Source organism: Ambystoma mexicanum, chromosome 5q (genome assembly GCF_040938575.1).
Source record: "Ambystoma mexicanum isolate Mex_15411 chromosome 5q, UKY_AmexF1_1, whole genome shotgun sequence".
In the NCBI taxonomy this organism is placed as follows: Eukaryota; Metazoa; Chordata; class Amphibia; order Caudata; family Ambystomatidae; genus Ambystoma; species Ambystoma mexicanum.
The window spans coordinates 523,159,146-523,180,198 of NC_090933.1; the positions used below are offsets into that span (position 1 = coordinate 523,159,146).

The 21,053-nt window shown below is 46.3% G+C and overlaps 1 protein-coding gene across 1 annotated transcript in view; it reads right to left on the reverse strand.

Moving 5' to 3' along the window:
• The window catches only part of PRKDC (protein kinase, DNA-activated, catalytic subunit), a 3,362,625-nt gene that overhangs the window by 440,957 nt on the left and 2,900,615 nt on the right, over positions 1–21,053 (reverse strand). Inside the window, exon 75 of the mRNA XM_069621025.1 lies at positions 8,727–8,814. Coding sequence (XP_069477126.1) covers positions 8,727–8,814 — 88 coding nt within the window. The remainder of the gene's footprint in view (positions 1–8,726; positions 8,815–21,053) is intronic.

Here is a 21,053-nt window from a genome sequence, read left to right on the forward strand (position 1 = left end):
CATGCCAGGGTGAGGCAGAACAGCGAACTACAGGATCATTCATTTTCAACAATTGATGAGTGTTAGGTCTGTCTACAGAACCCGTTCAGAGAAGGGGTACTTCTGCTAGTAATAAATAATAATACTTCATACTGCTTCTCGACCTGGGTTAAGAATTGTGACTCTTTGTTACAAGGTACGGAGCAATCCAATGAGACCCTGGATGTGACGCCACACAAAATAAAAAAAGCTATTTGGGAGCAGGACTGGTTAATGACCAGAGAAATATGTTTTATATCAAGATATGCTTTTACTAGTGAAACCCGTGTTTGAATGTGAGTTATACATTAAAACGTTTTCTTGGTCGATATGGAGGAAAACGTATTTAAGATTACTTTTAGATCTTTTAGCCATCAAGAAGGTAGAGGGGGCCGGAATGGAAATGGAGTGAGCAAAAGGATATGTAGATACTGTAAGGTGGAGAGCTTGATAGAGAATTTAAAACACATCCTAATGAGCTGTCCCCAGACTCTCACAATTAGGTATAAATATTTTATTACATTTTTATGTCATTTTAGATTATATAGTGAAGATTATTTATGAAATTATATTTTACTAGGGAAACAGGTCTCTTTGATTTTGGCAACTCACAGATGTATTGATGAACTTCTTAAATAAGACAGATTTTTTAAAATTTGTCATCACCATTGATGTATGTATTGTAAGTGAATGTGGTTATGTATATTAAGATTATGGGGTATCAGGTAATATTATCCCCATATATATGGTCGCCGTATATAATATCGCCGGGAAAAGGTTGTGGCGATATTATATGGGTGACCATATATACAGGGAAAGGGGCAGCAAAAAAATAAAAAATAAATAAAATAAAATACAATAATTAAAAAAAAAAAAAAAGGGGTTGGGGGTTGCGGGGCTGTCCCCCGCATGTTCCATGCAATAATGTCCCCACAGAAAACGGCCATTTTTCGGCAATATTTTTGCATGGCGATATTTTTGAGAGGACATTATTACATGGAACCGATTATGGCTAATTGTATATGTAAATATAGTATGTTTTGGATATTTTATGTTTTTTCTTTTATATATAAACGAGTAAGGTTTCTTGTAAAACCAGGAACACAATAAAAAAAAAAATTAAATACCAGCAGGGAATCTTAAAGGTTCAACCAATCTTCACAAGGCACAGTATTGGGGGAACTGAAAAGGTCCCAGTTGGTGGAAATGGACTTAAAGAACTTCAGACATTTGGTTTATACAAAGACTTGGACATTTTCCTGAGGAACTTAAAAAGAACCTTGAAACCTTTCTTTTATGAACTATTAAGAACAAATATTTCATCCTACCACCAGTACTTTGGGACAGATCCAACTAACATTGGCCAGACGGAACAAGAGCTGGGAGACTACGGCTCTGGCTCATTTTTGTGTTGTTTTTCAAAAGTGGTAGGGCCAGATAGTGAATAGGATTTGGATTAAGATCTACTTAAGGACTACTTTTTGGTTTTTGACACTTGACAAGCACACCTAATTGAGTTTGTAGGCAGGCAAAATCCCTCTTTGCGATAGGGACAGTGAGGCCTTTCCTTTTTTGTTGTTAAATAAAACCCTTGAAATGTTAATTGAAGTCCAACCCCTTCCTCTGGTCCGCCACAACTCCCAGAGACTTGGATGAGGACCAACCTAAGTGCAATTTGACTCCCCTCTCCATGAACACCATCAGGGTAATTACATTGCTTGGCATGACACGCATTACCCAATGCCACTTTCTGTGCTGTGAGAAACCTGAGGGCGTCCTCAAATTTCCTCCCCTTGGATCCTCTGCTAAGTTGGCCAAGGAAGGACCACCGCTCCTGGGTCCCGACCCTGAGGGTGGACAAGCGAGGGATGATCACATGGGTGGAGGGTCCTTGGGGATTGAGAGTGGGGTGCCTTTAGGGGAACAAGGTATCCCCCTTATCCTAATGTCAACCAATCTAACCCTCCCCCGACCTTTATGGGTTATTGTAGGCTAACTCCCCTTCTTTCCCCTTTGGGGACACCTGACAGTACTGAGTTGAGGAAGAGACACCTGAGAGTAATGAGCACCACATACTTTCACCACTCTAGTACTGAGACGAGGAAGAAGCAACAGAGTAATGGACACCATTCACTCTCACCACTTAGGTACTCTGACAAAGAAGATGCCTGCAAGGTATAAAAGTCAGGCAGAGTTGAATAATGGACACACATGCAGCCCATTGCAGAACCACAGGTGTAATAAAAGGCAAAGCCGGAAGTGACGAGGACCAGAGACCCGGGGAACTTGGGCAGGCATCAACTTAAAACCCTGTGAGTCTGGAGGCAGCTATGGTGGGACCCAAGGACGAGACGCTATGCCGGCCAGCATCCCCAAACTAAAGGAAACCTCCAGTGTGCAGAGGGAAGCTTCCCATGTGAAGTGGGAGCAAAAGAGCTGCGGCGAGGCACAAGCAAAGAGGACGCTGTGTTAGACCTCGCAGAGGTATTGAAGCTGACTCCTCAAGCTGAGCTCCAGTCCCCACGCGAGACGGGCTCGCGGAACCCCAAGCAGCAATCAGAGGGAAAGAAGAATGCAACAAGGACTTCCAGAGGAAGACGCCTACAACCGGTGAGTGCTGGGGAAGACCCAGAGACCAGGGTGCTATGGGCAGGCTGCAAGAGTGATAAACAGCGTAGATGGAATAAATGTTTCAGTTACAGATGGAACTATGAAGGTATAATGAATTAATGAAAGGCAAATAGCATGAGAAAATAGCAAAACTGCCAATACTGAATAACAAACTGAATGAAAACAGCAAATGTGCTAATACTGAATAACTAAATGAATGAAAGCAGCCGATCAGCTAATTTTGAATAATGAGCTGAATGCAATTAGCGAACCTTCTAATGTAGAACCATGTACTAGAAGAAAATAGGAAACTAAATCAAATTAAGGACTCAGACTGCAAAGTTGAAGTCAAGCCTAAGAAGTGGTTTGTTTTTGGAGCAGCATTTGAGCAACTACTTGTCTGTCCAACATTGAACATCTAAAAGAGAACTCAAGGTGCCTGGTTGCGTGATCTGTAATGAGCAGATTGTGTGGTCCGACAACTGCGCCAAGACCATAAAACCCCTATATGTTGACAAGGAAACCTACTATTGTGTTAAGAGGAAAACTACTATTGGTGCATATAAAGCTTGGGAAAGGGAACCATAAGCTGTGAAGAACTGTTGGAATTTAGCTTAAAAAAAAAGCATCAAGATACAACTTTCATATTGAACTTGGGGAAAGGAACCCCGAGACTTGCTGCCAAGAAACTTTATTGGGGAAGGGAATCCTGAAATTTAAAAAGGTGTGGAAGCATATTACCATAGACTTAAGAGAAGGTAACTTGAACACTGTGGTGAACTTGTTGATGCTTGGGGAGGAGAAGCTGAAGAATAAGCACGAGCTGGAAATAGCTCAGAACGTAACGTTTGGAACACTGTTTAATTTATGGTTGACATCACTACACATGGTGTTGTTGTTAGTTGTGAGGGCAAGCATAGGTTTTGGACACAGACAGACTTTTAAGTTGAACATATCGACACAGACTATCCTTAGTTTCTTTAGGTAGGGAAATCCCACCTTAGCATAGGGCAAGTTAGGCCTTACACCATTCTGACCTTTAAGTGAATAAATGTAATTTTGCTATATTGAATCTGTCGTCTGTGTCTCCTTCCATGATGCCAACCTCACAGTGCCCATACACCGACAAGCAAATAGTTCCACGTGGGTCTGTAACTGACATTTTTGAGTTACAGTTGGGGCAACGCTTGAACCCCAAGGCTTTTTGAGAACTGGGCATGTTGGAATTTTTCAAAAAGATTTCTCCAGAACACTGGTGACTAACATTCAATAGCACCCTGGGAGGGGGGTGCTGACCAATCAGGATTTTCTGAATGTGGACTGTATTCTAAAGGTACAAGCATGTGTTCCGCGCACCAGTGTTATCCAGCGCCCCTTTCCCTGCTCGGCTCGCCCCCTAACCCTTAGCACCTGTGTAGTTCATGACACGTGTGCTAATGGGGTCTTTGTTTTTGTATTTGAAAAAAAAGAAACGTACCTTTACAGAGTGGCCCAGCGTCACGCAGTGCTGGTGTCCCCGAAGTCCCTTTTCAATGTGAAATTGGATTTCCAGCACTCCAACACGGCACAGAACTGGGCCGCGCTGTAAAGGTAAGTTTCCTTTTATTTATTAAAAAAAGGCGCCATTAGCATATGTGTAGGAAACTACATGGGTACTAATGGCGATATGCCCCTGTGTGGCGTACCAACCATTTCAGTAATGGCACTGCCTCAGGGCATATCGCCTCAAGATAGTATGCTGAGTATGAGGAAAAAATTACACTAAAGTCATGGGGCGTTGTGTAAGGTATATATGGGCTACTCGCCGTCACTTCTGGAGATGAGGAGCAGATGCCCTGAGGGACGTCGACAGTGGAGCCACACTTTGCCCACTGCTGGAGAAAAGTTTTCATGATTCAGCTGTCGTTGATGATTATATCCAAAATAAGGAATCTGTGAGAGGATACAATTCATTAAAAGGAGCAATGTAGAGCTGCGAGAAGGTGGAGAGGAAAAAGGGATTCATTATTTGACCTGGATCAACCTTTCCTGCCCTGACTTATCATGATGCATCAGCAACATTTTACACTGATCATCTTGCCATCTTCAGCATATTGATGGATAACATAGGTATAGGAATCACAACCCTGTGGTGGCTTCACTTTCTCACCGACTGCAGTGCACCGCTTCAGGTAAAGTTCTCTTCTTCCATGTCATAAATAAACATGTGCAGCTGTAAAATGCCCCGGGCATGGGTACTATCACAAATTCTTTAAACATTTAAATGTCTTCATTGGCTCAAATTTGACATAGCTTTGACATTAGTTCCCACATTATGCTGATGACATAGATTCATATTAAAATCCAGGAAGGCCCCCCAAGGTCACGAGTGTGTTTGTGACTGCCTCTTTTATAGCCACGACTTGTTGACCACAATCCATCTCTGCTTAAACAATGCAAAATCTAAAAATGTGTGAACAGTACAATTACTTAATTTCCATAACTTTCTCCTGGCGTTTGGCTCAATCACCTCCCCTAGTCCCATTTCTCTGGCCCCACTCAGAGTATAATTTTTTTCACTTTGAATTATCATTTATCACACAAGTGAATGCTACCATACAATCTGCTTATAACCATCTCAGACTACTGAAAGAAGTCATCCTCCTCACGATTTTATCAATAATTTGAGTGCTGGCAGAGGTAACGTTAAAGCGGTACGAGCCCAACTTACCATGGTAGTTTTCCCGCATTTTGCGCATGGCTGTTTTGCCCCACTCACAGCATTTTTTTATTGAGGGCGGGAACAGAGTTTGGTATTGATAAAAAATATTTACGGTTTTGTGGTTTGGCAAATGGGTGAAGGGGCATACAAGTGGGTTTCGGGGATTTGTCCCCAATACAATGCTGCACACAATGCAGGGGAAAAGGCCACAGTGAGTTGGCCCACTACGAACTGTACCAGATCCGTTAAATTTGGACTGCTGCAATAGCATTTATGCTGGGCTACCTGCTAAATCACTATTATAACATGCAATGGGCTCAGAAATATGCAGGCAAGACTTATTTTTGCATGAAAAAAAGAGATCATGTCATCTTGGCCTTAAACGCCCTCCACTGCTTGCCAACGAAACACATTGATTTTAAGCTAAATTGGTGACAGACCAGTCTACCTATGATCAGACGCCACACTCCCTATATAAAGAATTGACACTGCACCAGATAATCAGACCCCCATGGGTCATCTTCCCATAACTTGCTACGTTTTTGCATACAAAGGTAGCATTCTATATGAAAGTAGATCTCTTCACCAGCATGGCTCATCCATGTGGAACTCACTACCATTGCACTTACAACACACCTAAAACCTGACAGTCTGAATTTCAGACAATTCCTTAACACCCATCTACTACTTGTAGTGTATGGTTGATATTCCTTTTATTCCTCACACTTTCCATCGGACAGTCTCCCATGAAAAATAATGCCCAAAAGCAAACATGTATTAGCAAGAAATAAGAAATTATATTTGAAAATCATATATAACAAATGAGTCAATAACAAAGTGAGCGGTATTCACGAAAGTACCAACAGCAAGCCTGCTGACATTATGTTTATAATTCAGATAACATGACCATGAAGATAATGTAAACAAAGCAAGGGCTATTATAGTTGAAGATGGTGAAGCGAGAAATGACATCAGTCTAAAGACAAAACAATTATTTAGCTACTGCAAAATCTCATTTTCTTTTTGGCTGGAACTCACAAAGTCAAAAACAGATATGAGAAATTAACTTTCGAGCAACAGTGCATACAATTCTGAAAAACATAATGCTCTTGCGATGCACAGTATATAAAATTTTAAATGGTATGAATGTACTATTTCTATTTTGGGCCCTTTTCACTCATGCCACATCTCTGCGGCATCTAACAAATCGGCTGAACTCTTTAAAATCTGCAAGGAACTGGCCGATCCTGCCGCAGTCTCTACCTCTCCTGTCCCTTCCCAGGCCCTCTCTGCACGGCACTGGCTTCTCACTTCATTTCAAAAACTCAGGGCATCCTGTCCTCACTCTCCCTCTCTCACCCCCCTCCCGCTATTCCCTGCTCTTCCTCTGGCCCTTCTGCTGCCACCCCTCCGCCCTCCTTCTCTGCCTTTCCCCTTTTCTCTCCAGACGAGGTTTCTAGACAAGTCCGATCTATGAAAGTCTCATCGAAACAGGTTCACCCCTGTTCCTCCAAAACTATCAAGGATCATATCGACTCCCTGGCAGATTTCTGCAATCATTCCTTCGCCACTGGAGTCTTCCCACCCCCCCTGAAGCACTCCCTTGTGCACCCTCTTCTTAGGAAACCCTCTGCCGACCCCTCCTGCCCGGCTAACTATCGCCCAATCTCCATCACTCCCTTCCTGGGCAAGCTCCTGGAGAAACTGGCCATCTCCCAGCTCAATCTCCACACTGAATCGGTTGGTTGTCTTCATGACCATCAGTCTTGCTTTAGAGCTGCCAGAAGCACGGACACTGCTCTCCTGAACATCCGTGAAGACCTGCTCACCAACCTCGACTCTAACACCCCTTGCGTTCTTATCTTATTTGATCTCTCTTCTGCCTTTGACACGGTCAACCATGCCATCCTGCTCAACCGTCTCCGTGATAACCTGGGTATCACTGGTCAAGCTCTGGCGTGGCGGACTTCATTCCTCTCCGACCGACCCTCCCAGGTCCAACTTGGGTCCTTCCTCTCCGACATCTTTTTCTCTACCTGTGGTGTCCCCCAGGGATCTAACCTCTCTCCCTGGCTGTTCAACCAATACTTGGCACTCCTTGCCCACCGCATCGCCACTCTCTGTCCCAACTTTCAGTGCTATGCGGATGATACCGCTCATTTTCAGGCTACCCTCAGCCTCCTCCTCGCCTTCCCTCATCCCTGACTGTCTGTCTGCCATTCAGGAATGGTGTGCCGCCAACAACCTCTGTCTTAATGCCAGTAAGACTGAGATTCTACTCATCGGCACACCCACTCCCTCCTTCCCTGCAGCTCTCTGGCCGGCCTCTCTTGGCCCTCCTCCCACTTCCACCTGCAAGGCTAAAAACCTCGGGGTCATCTTCAACTCTGCACTCTCCTTCTCCCCTCACATTTCTGACGTCTCCAAGAAGTCACACTACCAGCTGCACCTCCTTAGAGGTATTCTTTCTTTTCCTCTCCTTCCCCCGGAAGCTCACTGTCTCCAGAGCCCTGGTCCTCTCCAAGCTGGACTACTGTAACAGCCTCTATTTAAATCTGCCTGCCTCTACTCTCTGTAACTTATCCAGAACAGGACTGCAAGACTTGTCCTTGGCCTCAAGCCCAGGGATCGTATCTCTCCAGGACTGAAATCTCTGCACTGGCTCCCAGTGGCTGCGAGGATTAAGTTCAAAACCCTCTGCATTGTACACAAGGCCTTCTGGGGTCTGGGACCGAAATACCTTCAACTCTCTCTACCTAAATATCTCCCTTCTCAAGCTCTTCGCTCATCTGCCTCCAAATCCTTTAGGGTCAGTCGCTTCTCCAAGCAACGAGTTGGTGGCAGATTACTCTCTTCAGCAGGGGCCTCTCTCTGGAACAGCCTTCCTGCCTCCCTGAAACTTGAGGAGAACCAGCTCCGGTTCCGGAAACACCTCAAAACCTTCCTCTTTGCTTCTGCTTACTCTCCTCCTCTCCCTTGCTGAATTCCTGACCGTAATTGCACTGGCTACCTGTGCCACCCTTTTGATCTCTGGCCCAGGCCTCATCAATTACCCACCTGCCCCGCCTCCCTGACAACCCCTGCACTTGGGACCGTTTCCTGTATCCCTTCAGTCCCCCCCTACTAGCACTTACTTCTGCACTTCCTTGCACTTGCCACTAGCTGGCTGTTATGTGTCATAATTATTCCACTTCCCATGCACTGCACTTTTCCCCTCTCCCTTCCCCTGCGCACTTTTCCTTTCCCCCTCTTCCCATGCACTTGCGCGATCTGAATGACACCTGGCCTAGCAGGATCGTTGTTTTGTCCTCCCTTTGTCCCCCCCCCCTTGCCTCGTGGCGCCTTGAAAGACTTGTGTATAGGCTCGTTATAAATGCCATATCATATCATATCATACCTTAAAAAGCATAGCGGGATTTGAAAGCTGTTCCAAGGCATGGATAAAATCTTCCACCACGCATCCTTTATCCAGTTTACTCTTTATCCTGCAAAAACATGATCACATTAACTCTGGTCCAAAATGAAAATACTGTCAATCCAAATGTTTTCCTAAGGATGCCTGAAGTAAAAGTCTTAAAACAGTAAAACATACAGAACAATACAAAAATTCATAACAAAACTTTAAAAAAGAGGACCAGAGAGCAGTTATAACAAGGCAGAGTGCCGAATAATTTCAGTTCCTCGTATTTGTTGTTCCGCATCAACAATTACCTGTTTTTATATGGCCAACTAAAATCAGCTTAATTAAAGTGATAACAGTATAACAGTGATAAACACTGCTTCCCCACATCAATCTTATCCATGCCTCCCATTAGACCTTGTTCCATCACACAGGAGGATGTTCAAATAAGTCATCTTTCGGTTCATCTGAAAACAGACGGCATGAAATGATGATATGAGTAACACTGTAATCAATCGCTGGGCAACCACATGGTAGTGCTCACTTTTCTTGCTTATTCCATAATCCAAACCTATTCCAGCAATAAATAAGGAAAAGTTGCTAGTGGCTCCCACAGAAACTAAATTGGGTTTGGTCAATGAGATACGCAGCAAGTACCACAAAAATGACTAATTGGTATAACGTTTTGGAGGAGGGGGGGATGGGAAACACTTAGATTATCTCTGCAACAACTGCTACAGGCCAAATGATTTTTGATCAGATGTGGTCCAAAAGGTGCCTGCTCAAACACCACCTCTCCATATGCCACCCCCCTTTTTGCTATGTGAAATGATGCCAGCACTTTCCACTACTGGCAGCACATCCTGGGACTGTTCTTTTGAGGGGGTGGAGAGTTTGCTTTTTACCTGCACCCTACAGCCACCTTTCCAGTGCCTCAGTCACAATACCCCCTCCTTCAATTTCCCCACACCCATCCCCTTACTTGCTCTTTGACCCCTTCTGCACTAGGTCTTCTAACGTCATGGACAGCACCTCATATGGTGCCATCCCATCAGCTGTTCTGTGCAAGTGTTTCAATGGGTGGAAAGAAAGATGGGCACTAGATCCCTGTCTCCACTTGTGCTTCACTCAATTGGTTTTATACTTTTGTATATGTTAGTTGGATTGTTCCTTGTTTCTAATTCCTATATTTTGTTTGGCTGCATGGTCACAGGTGGGTAGAGGTGCTGCCCACGTCTCTTTTTGGGAATGAGGCTAGTTTGTACACGGTTACCTTGCGCTGATTATTTGAATTGATTGGTATCTACACATAAGGTTTGACTTCAGTGTGGTTTTATTTTGTGTTTACAAGTGGTGAGCTGACACGTGTTTCGACTCCTCAGGGTCCTTTTCAAGGAATTGTTTTTATGTTTTATGCTACGTCTTTTGGATCTGAGTTTTTCTGTGGGCCCGGCGGGGCTATTTGCTGGATGGCAGTGCGCTGCTGTTGTGTACGTGTCCTCCGGATGATGTGGTCTGCTGACATGAAACAATTTTAACAGGCGTTTTTAATGAGGAGTGAGATGGTTCTAATGCAGATCTTGTATGATAGGAATTATTTTCCCATACAGCTCAGTTCACTTTTAAACCTTCAGTGAAAACATGTAATGAAATAATCCCTTTTTAGAAGGATTTGGATAGCATAGAATGGCACCCAGCAGAGTTAGCAAGACTTGTCCTACTGCTAATGTAAAGCTGCCTTCCTTTAATAGCTTGCATTGGAGGAAGAGACATCACAAAGCAAAAACACACACATCTATACTCTCCAGTTCCAGCATCAGGTGAATCAAAGATATCTGTGTATGAGGGAACACAACAAGTAGTTTCCTTCAGAAGTTACCTTCAAATAAGGATACTTGTGAATTTCGTATTGTTAATATTGGAGAAATTACCTTACCATAATGGTCTTTCTATGGATTATTCTCCCACAGATTCCTCATCATGATAGATATCAATCTTCCAGCTCTGCTGTTCGGAAACATTTCGACAGGAGGCGTTAGTGGACCTCGACTTGGCTGTCGATCCATCTCATCTAGCTCTCGATCGTCAGCTCCGGATATGACGTTAGGTGTCGTATACATACCACGTCACTACGCCCCATGACTCAGTTCCACCAAATGTTTCCCCTTGCGATTGAACGCTGCAGAAGAAAAAGCACAGGAGGATGCTAACCAGCCATTAAAACATTAACACGGGTACACCCCAACAGGGTGAACCCACAACAATGTGTGAAGAAAATTTTGTTAAAAAATAAAAATAAAAAACAAAAACGGTCATCCCAGTGACAGAAGCAACAACCCATAGAGGTTTCTGAGCAGGGATGGATGGGAGGATCGATGAGGAATCTGCGGGAGAAGAATCCATAGAAAGAACATTACGGTAGGGTAATTTCTCGTTCGACGGATTGCTTTTCTCCCGCAGATTCCTCATCATGGTAGACTCCCCAAACAGTTAGGATGACGGAGGACGACTGCAAGACTTAAACCAGTAGATTCTGTAGAACCGCCCCACCAATCCTAGCATCAGTTCCCAGTGCAACGTCCAAGGCATAGTGCTTGGTGAAGGTATATAAAGATGACCAAGTGGCCGCCTGGGAAAATATCCCTAACAGGCACCCCTCTCTGGAGGGCCGTAGAAGCTGAGACCCCTCTGGTCGAGTGGGCCATGATGCCAGCTGGAAATAAGAGTCTGGCTTTTTCGATACAGTTGGTCTACTAGGCGACTCCCTTTATCACCTTATGATTGGTTAACCACAATGTCCAATTATTAATGATTTCCAAATAGGAATTGTCGCATTGCCCTGGAGTCAGCAGTATAAATCCTAACCCGCTGGTTAATTGGGAAACAGAAAGAGAGAAGACTGCTTGACTCTGTGCCACATATTCAAAACCTGTTTTCTTTATTTAAGGTTGACACCCTTAATGGTAAAGCCCTTGATAACACGTGTTTCGGCTCTTCCAAGCCTTCCTCAAATCTAGGCTGATTATTGCAAACACAAATATCTCATCATATTAATACTTTCCAATTTGTTCATAGTATTTGTCCTCTTTCTTAATTACGGTGCTCCTTAGTCTCGGGATATATCCGAGAATTTATCCTAGATCAGCTATGTCATCCGCGTTGGCTGCCTTCTCATTTCCTGGAAGAGCCGAAACACATGTTATCAAGGGCTTTACCATGAAGGGTGTCAACCTTAAATAAAGAGAACAGGTTTTGAATATGTGGCGCAGAGACAAGGAGTCTTCTCTCTTTCTGATGCCAGCTGGAAGCTTCTTGCCTGCCGATTGGTAACCCTCAGATATGCACAAGATAATCCACTGTGACAGGGTTTGTTTATTGACGGCAAGGCTTTTTCTAGACAAGGAATGGGCCACAAGCAACTGATCTGATTTCCTAAACTCAGACTTACGAGCGACATAGAAGCTTAACACTCTCTTGGGGTTAAGGTGGTGGAACCTCTCTTCCTCCTTCGAGGGATGCGGAGGAGGGTAAAAGACAAGTAAATCAATAGACTGGGACAGATGAAATTCTGAAACCGCCTTAGGAAGGAATCAGGGCCAGACTTTAGGAGAGACTTTCTGACGAACGAACTTGAGGAATGGGGGTTTGCAGCACAAGGCTTGCAGTTCGCTAACCCTCCTTGCAGACGTGATTGCGACCAAAAAGGCTGTTTTAAGGGACAAAGGTGCAAAGAACACGAATGCTCAAACGGAGCCGCCATCAAGAAGGTCAAAACCAGATTAAGATCCCGATCTGGGACAACAAAGGGGGTTGGCAGAAACTTGTTGAGAAGGCCCTTCAGGAACTTGGCCACCCATGACCGGAATGGTGTAAAATTAACCCTGGTCTAGGGAACTCTTGACACAGACAGGGCTGCCAAATACCCTTTCACTGTGGCAACCTGAAGGCCTGTAGAGGCCAGTGACAGAAGGAATTCCATCACTGTGTTGGTGGGACAAGAGAGAGGGTCCGTCTTGCGTTCCCTGCACCATGCCTCAAATCTTCTCCACCTGCACACGTACAGAGATCCAGTAGAAGATCTGTGTGCCGCCAGCAATACCTCAAGCACCTCCTCTGAGAGGTCCCAGTCATCATACCTCATCTTCTCAAGAGCCACGCATGTAGGTTGAGCGAATCTGGGGTCGGGTGGAGCACACAACCCTCCGACTGGGTTAGGAGATCCGGACGCTGAGGCAACCGGTGAGGCAGACAGATGGTCAGATCCAGGAGACCGGAGCACCATGTTCTCCTCGGGGCGATTAGGATCATGAATGCTCAAAATCTATTCAACCTCCTGAGAACCCAAGGAATGACAGGAATTGGAAGGAAGGCATAGTGGAGAGGGAAGTTCCAATCCATCATAAACCCGTCCACTAGTCCCTCGTTCGCTGGGAATTCCCTTGGGCAAAAAGGTTTGCATTTCCTATTGGACTCTGTGGCAAACAGATCCACTACTGGGGTACCCCAGAGAGTGAAGACCTCCTCTAGGGCTTCCTGGCACACTTTACACTCGTGCAAGACCGTGCTCTGCCTGCTCAGAGCATCCGCCAAGGTGTTCTCTGTCCCCATCAGATCAACTACCAAGACCGAGATTTGGTTCTCTCTCAACCAAAACCACAACTGAATTGCCTCTGTGCAGAGTGGGCAGGAGTGCACGCCACCCTGCTTGTTGAGGTAGTGCATGGTTACCATGTTGTCTGTCAGGATGAGGACATGCTTCCCTCTGAGAGACAGGGCAAAGGCCCTCAGGGCTAACCTGATGGCCCGCAACTCCAGCCTGTTGATATACCACTGGCTCCTGATGGAGATCAGAGGCTGCTCACCTGCAATTCCTCGCATTGGGTGCCCCAACCCTCAGGGACACATCCATGACCACTCGGGCCTGGGGCCAAGGAGGCCAGAAGGGTTCCCCCGGAACCTGTGCCACCAGCCGAGTTCGCAGACTACTTGGCTGGACACTGAAAGTCGATCTGTGAGAGCTGCCAAATACTGAGACCACTGGTCCCTCAGAAGCCACTGAAGGGATCTTATAAGCAGCTTGGCCTCTGGCACTAGAAAAATACAGGAGACAATGAGACCGAAGAGGCGGAGGAAGGAAGTCGCTGGAAGGCTGGCATGGTTCTGAAACAACGGCACCATCTGGGCGATGTTGCAGACTCTCTCCTCGGGAGGGAAAGCCTTCACTACACAAGTGTCTAGGACTGCTCCGATGAACTGGAGCTGCTGAACTGGTGTGAAATGCGACTTCTTAAAGTTGAGGGAGAAGCCCAGCCTGTGCAGTAGGAGGCAGGTGTCTTCGAGGAGACAAAACCTACCCCACTGAATTTCCCCGGATCAGCGTGTCGTCCAGGTATGGGAATACATGGACCCCGGATCTCCTGAGGTGAGCCGCGACTACCGCCATGAGTGTTAGGGAGAATTCTCTGTTTAGGCTGAATTTCCTAACCAAGTGAGTCCCCCAGCAGCTTTGCTGGATTTTTGGGATTTATCTTTTTCTCCTGCAAGAGTGAGACTCGTTTACCCTCACTCTTGGGCATGATTTGAGTGTGTTTCTTTGAATATAGATGTGTTTAATGGGCTATGGGGTCTATTACCCCATAGGGCTTCATGTGTTTTTGTGATGTGTGTTACACAGCACCCTCAGTGCAGTAACACAGGGGTGGCATAGTGACCCCCCAGTATAGACTCCATACCCTGGGACTGACTACTGTCTCCCACGGCATGTAAAGTCACCATTGACTTTACTAGTGTTAAATTCTGAACAGAACCAGTACAAACCATCATATTGTGGATGTACTGGGTGGGGCAATTCAATTGCCCCGGGGTCTGTTAGTCGAGGGGGCACGTCTCCGTCCCCCCTGATCGAGTTTTGGCTGGTGGCAGTGGATACTACTTTTTATATTGAACCGCAAATATTTCTCTATGGGATTTTCCCATTGTTCGAGGCTACTATCTTTATTTATTTAATTACGATAGCCTCGAACAAACCGCCGGTTTATTTAATTAATATTAATTCTCCGGTTGGTATTTTTTGCCAAAACTCGGTTCTAAAATTGCGTTTGTGTTCTCTTCTGTGACTCCAACCCAAGTCGAGCCCTTTGTTCCACTTTTTGGCGGGCTTCTCCACAGAAGCCCTCCAAAGTGGTGCCACTCTGTCTGGGGTACTTAGGAGGGGTGGAGGGGGATTTAGGCAACCTGGACTGAGTTGCCTAGGCAACTCAAGTCGCACTCAGTCCTGATTGGCCCAAGTGGTGAGCCGGCCGGCTCACCACTTAGCATGTTTGAGTGACAGTTAGGCTGAGTGAATGGGGGTTTTCTGCATAAAAGCAGGGCTTGGGGGACTGGAACTTCAGAAGTCGCCACAGGACCTAAGAATCCGACGAGGGAGAAGCTGAGCCGACCTGCCACGACGACACCACCGGTGGAGCCCTGCTGGACCGTCTCACCACTTTTCCCAACGACAGAAGAGATCTCCCGCCGGAGAGTCTTCTTCCTTTGACTGGTGGGGATAACCAGTTTCACCGTCTTTTCGCCTTCCCGACGTATCTCGTGGCCGCCTTGCCTGTGCCAAGCACCCCGGCAACCGGGATACCACGTTTTACCGCGACCGCGAATTAAAGGGTACTACCTTTAACCGGAAAACTCTGCGGCTGGTTTCTTCCCTGGCAGTGCAACGACCTTCATCTTTCCTCCAAGTCGAGATCTTCTCTTCCCCTGGACGACGACGTGACTTGCACCCACTGCCAGGAACAACTGCCACCACTGGAGGATCCTTCCGACTTAAGGTACCGTGTCCGGCCTGGCTTCCCTTGCCACCGACTATACGGGGTAGATTTAGCCCCCGGCTTTCGAACCTGGGTTAGCCTGGGACACCCTGGCTAAACTTTTCTGAGCCTCTCTAAACTATTTTTGAACTCTCTGCAAGACTATCTAAGCCTAGTGTAACTGTGTGATCTTGGGCGCATTTGTGCTCTGCTCTCTCTAAGAGTGGGCCCAGCCGTTGGACTTTGGCTCACCAGTGACTTTTGCTCTTCTGCCTTGCGAACAGTGTTCCTAAATCTTAGAGTGGTGTACCTTTCCATACTCTGTCTTTTCCCCCCCTTTTTAACAAACTTATTGAAGTGCCATCTAGTTAAGCTCTCACCTCTGTATGAAAATAAGTGGTGTTTTACTAAGACTCATCTGATAAGGAATAAGGGGTCTACATATTATAATAGTAACTGTGTTTAGAGTGTTTTACAATAAGAGTGCTGGGGTGTTTCAAACAGTGTGTTTTTAAATAAATAATTATATACTTTGATACCAAAGCTCTGGTCAGTGTTTGCTTGTATTATTGTGTCTGAATGCCTATTGTGTATACTTTGCATACTGCCTAACTCTTCTTGAGGGAAGTCTGACTGCTCAGCCACAGCTACCAGGTAAATCTGGGTGGTACAGACTGCTACCAAGTGGGTTTACTGCTAACACCTGTAGTCCTAAATCTTTTGCAGTGTTCCCTAAGGGAACTGCACAGGTTTCTGCCTAACAATGAGCTTGGTGAAGACCCTTGGACCTTCCCTCTCCACTGCAACTCCCCCCCCGATTCCGATATCCCTTGGGTTCTCAGGTGGTTCAAGAGATTTCAAACGACCATGACATTGATTGCCTCAGATTGAGCGAGGAGAACGTGGTACTCCGATCTCTTGGATCTGACCATCTGTCCACCTCACCGGTGGCCTCGGTGTCTGGATCTCCTGACCCAGTCGGAAGGTTGAGTGCTCCACCCGACCCCGGATTCCCTCAACCTACATCTGTGGCTCTTGAGAGGATGAGGTATGACGACTGGGACTTCTCAGAGGAGGTACTTGAGGTGTTGCTGGCTGCAAGCAGACTTTCTACGAGATCTCTGTACGCATGCAGGTGGAGAAGGTTTGAGGCGTGGTGCAGGGAACGCAAGATGGACCCTATCTCTTGCCCCACCACCACAGTGATGGAGTTCCTTCGGTCACTGGTCTCTTCAGGCCTTCATGTTCCCACAGTCAAAGGGTAATTGGCGGTCCTGTCTATGTTGAAAAGGTCCCCAGAGCAAGGTTCCTTCTTTACTATTCTGTTTATGGTACAGTTTCTGAAGGGCCTTCTCAATATGTTTCCGCCAACCCCTTTTGTTGTCCCAGAATGGGATCTGATTTTGACTTACTTGATGGCGGCTCAGTTTGAGCTTATGCACTCATGTTCTTTACGGCTGTTATCCCTTAAAACAGCCTTCTTGGTTGCAATCACATCTGCCAGGAGGGTTAGCGAGGTGCAAGCTTTGTGCTGCAAACCTCCTTTTCTAGGGTCCTTTTGTGAGAAAGTCACTATCAAAGTCAGGACCGGGTTCCATCCTAAGGTGGTTTCAGAGTTTCACCTATCCCAGTCTGTACATTTGCCTTCTTTTACCCTCCTCCACATCCATCGAAAGAGGAAGAGCAGTTCCACCATCTTGACCCCAAGCGAGCTTTAAACTTCTATGTTGCTCGCACATATGAGTTTCGGAAGTCAGACCAGTTGTTTGTGGCCCATTGTTTGGCTCAAAAAGGTCTTGCCATAACTAAACAAACCCTGTCATGTTGGATTAATATGTGCATATCAGAGTGTTACCAATCGGCAGGCAAGGTGGCTTCCAGCGGGCATCAAGACTCATTCAACCAGAGGGGTTTCGGCCCATACAGCCCTCCATAGAGGGGTTCCTGTTACAGACATATGTGGGACTGCCACTTGGCCATCCTTACATACATTCACCAAGCACTATGCCTTAGATGTTGCACGGGGAGCTGATGCACAGTTTGGTAGGGCGGTTCTACAGAATCTACTAGTTTAAAACCTCTGACCTCCTAGGTTATTCTAACTGCTTGGGGAGTCTATCAAGATATGGGATGATATGATATGGCATTTATAACGCGCCTATACACAAGTGTTTCAAGGCACGAGATGAGGAATCTGCAGAAGAAAAGCAATCAATTGAAGGAGAAATTACTCACTGTAAGGATCTTTCTATGCATTCTTCTCCCATCCATCCCTGCTCCTCAAGTTACGTGGCTTCTGTCCAAACGAGACGGCATCTGGTGATGGCTCTGAGATGACCGCTTATGTCGCATTCTGATCACCCTTCAGATGTATCCTTGTTAAGTTTTCTACCGGCTTATTAGCCTCCTCCTGTAATTTTTCCTTCTTTAGCGTTCATGCGTGGAGGGCGAGGGAGTGAGGAACCGAAGCATGGGGGCGTAGTGACGTGTTATATATACACAACGCCTGATGTCACTTCCGAAGCCAACGACCGAGAGCCAAGCAAGACGGTTTGACTATCGACAGACCAGTTGAGGTCTACTACATGCCCTGGTGAAATGTTTCCAATTAGCAGAGCTGGATGATGGATATCTATCAAGATGAGGAACTGCAGGAGAAGAATCCATAGAAATATCATTACAGTGAGTAATCTCTCCTTTGCGGACAAGATCTCCCTCAACAAGGACATCTGTCGGGCGATACAGGGATGGGCTGTACAGCCACATCTCGTTCAGGTGATTCAGTTTCTGTCATGAACCATTGAACGCGTCCTTTCTGGACTTCCTGGTCCCTGACCCATAGCGGCTTGCAATCAGCAGTACTCCCAACATGGCCGCTGAATGCGGAACACTGTTTACCAGTTTCCGTGTCGTACACATTACGTTCTATAAAGCGGACACGCCCCCGCAGCCCTGCGCATCTCAACGCTACTGCTTGCCGTGGCTAGATGTGTGCTGCCGTAGTTCGCTTGTGCTTATCCTTTGATTTCTGGTTCCCGGTTCCCCTAAATTCTTCCTCCTTCATTCCCCCTCTTTTTGTCCTCTATTGCATCCCGGCTCTCCGTGCACTCGTCTTCCGTGTGCACTCTTTGCTGTTTTCCTGGATTTCCTCAGACTTCCCCGGACATGTGAACGTTTCCAGGAGTCGGAACGCTGAACGCACGCTGGAACCCTAGGACCTACACACAGGGATATGCAAGACCCGAACTGTGCGAAAGAAGACTCCATCGAAGAACTCCAGCAAACAGACAGGTGAGAAGGGGGGAAACCTGTGACAGATTGAGACGCCAACAAACTGATACAGATAAGGACATGGAGGCTGCAGTTCAAGACCTCATGCGCGGCATGCAAGAGTTAACCACAGAAGTTCAGAATCTCAAAGCCGAGAATGCCACATTAAAACAACTAGTCCTGTCATGTGATTCCGCGACCAAGGAAAGTGTATTGCTGGGCGGAGTAGTGGATAAATATGATGGCTCCTCACAGAACCTTCGTGGCTTCCTTGATTTGTGTTTAGTGCACTTTACCTTTAAGCCCTACTACTTTTCCACCCCCAGGGCAAAGGTGGGCTTTATGATTTCACATCTTTCCGGGAATGCTTTAACCTGGGCTACGCCCTTAGTTAATTCTGGAGATGCCCTCCTGGATGATTATGATGGGTTTGTACGGGCTCTAGAGAACAGGTTTCCACTGCCCAAGAATGTCTATTGGATTTCCAACAAGGGTCCCAGGATATGCTTACCTATGTAACACGCTTTAAGCAACTGACCAAGGAAGCAGATTGGTCCTCAGAGGCCTGCTTTACCCTATTCCGGAGAGGACTAACGAAGAGATAAAAGACGAGCTAGCCAGGGTAGCTTGCCCAGGTTCCTTCCAGGCCCTTATGGACCTATCTTTACAAATAGACTTTCGAATCCAGGAAAGGAAGGCGGAAAAGAAGAAAACAAAGATGCCGTACCAAAAAAAAAACCTCTATATAATCTCCCTCTAAACCCGAGCCCACTCCTGCGCCGACCACAGACCCAGAACCCATGCAACTGGGGGCCTTCCGCGGACCCATATCCCCGCAAGAAAGATCGCAACGGATTCACACCGGGCTGTGAATGTACTGTGCCTCAGACAAACATCTTGTGAGAGAATGACCTTTGGCCCCTCCACGGCGTTCGGGAAACGCCAGCTCCCGATCCTAGATGGAGCACAGCTTCGGGAGAGAGATGTTTGCTCCACATCTATTCCACCCTTGAACTCTCCTGGACAAAACAACCTTGTGATCTTGCAGGCCTTTCTATCGACGTCCACGTTCCATATGAAACTCGAGACATCATGCAACCTGTAGAGGCCATCGATGGACGACCTCTCTCTTCAGGACCAATAACCCTGCAAACCAAAGAGATCCAGCTCTCGATAAACCATCATCAAGAGATGATCATGTTTAACATCATAAAGTCTGCCCATTATCCAATGGTACTAGGTATGCCCTGGTTACAGAAGCACAATCCATACATCATCTGGGCAGCAGGATCCTTGTTTCTTGGCTCCGAACATTGTATGTCTCACTGCCTATCCCTGGATTCCTCATCAAGATCCTCTGAAGGTACGCTGACAGACCAGCAAGGCCCACTCACGGTCTCAAATATTATCCAGGTCCCCAGGGCCTATCAGGATTACACTGATGTGATTTCAACTGCCATAGTTCAAGCCCTACCCCCTCACAGACCTGAAGACTGCGCTATTGATACTGAGCCCTCAGCAGTGATTCCCTTTGGAAGGATGTTCATCCTATCAGAACCAGAAAAAAGGGCCCTCCGAGAATACTTGGATACCAACCTAGAAAATGGCACCATACGACCATCCAAATCCCCGGTGGAAGCTTCGTTGTTTTTTGTTCCCAAGAAAAATACGAAGGAGCTTAGGCCTTGCCTTGATTATCGTGGTCTTAATCAATGCGCCCTCAAGGACCGCTACCCATTGCCCTTGATCTCGGATATCCTGGAAGCGGTGAGAGGAGCTGTAATCTTCACAAAATTAGATCTCAGAGGTGCCTACCATCTGATCCGTATAAAGGAAGGTGACGAATGGAAAACAGCCTTTAGAACACCCTTTGGTCACTTTGAATACTTGGTTATGCCCTTTGGACTCGCCAATGCCCCAGCGGTCTTTCAACGTTTTATGGACCGGGTGTTCTCCGATATGCTGTTCCTCTTCGTCATAGTTTACCTGGACGACATACTGATATACTCCAAGGACCATCTTAAGCATGAAGAGCATGTCAAGGTAGTCTTACAACGGCTATGTGAACATAAACTCCTGGCTAAACATGAGAAATGCCTTTTTCATGTCTCTACTGTTCACTATCTCGGATTTGTCCTTAGTCCAGAAGGAGGTGGAATGGACCACTCAAAAGTAAATTCCATACTATCCTGGCCTGTTCCAACTACTGTGAAACAGATTCAATCCTTCCTGGGGCTTGCCAACTTCTACC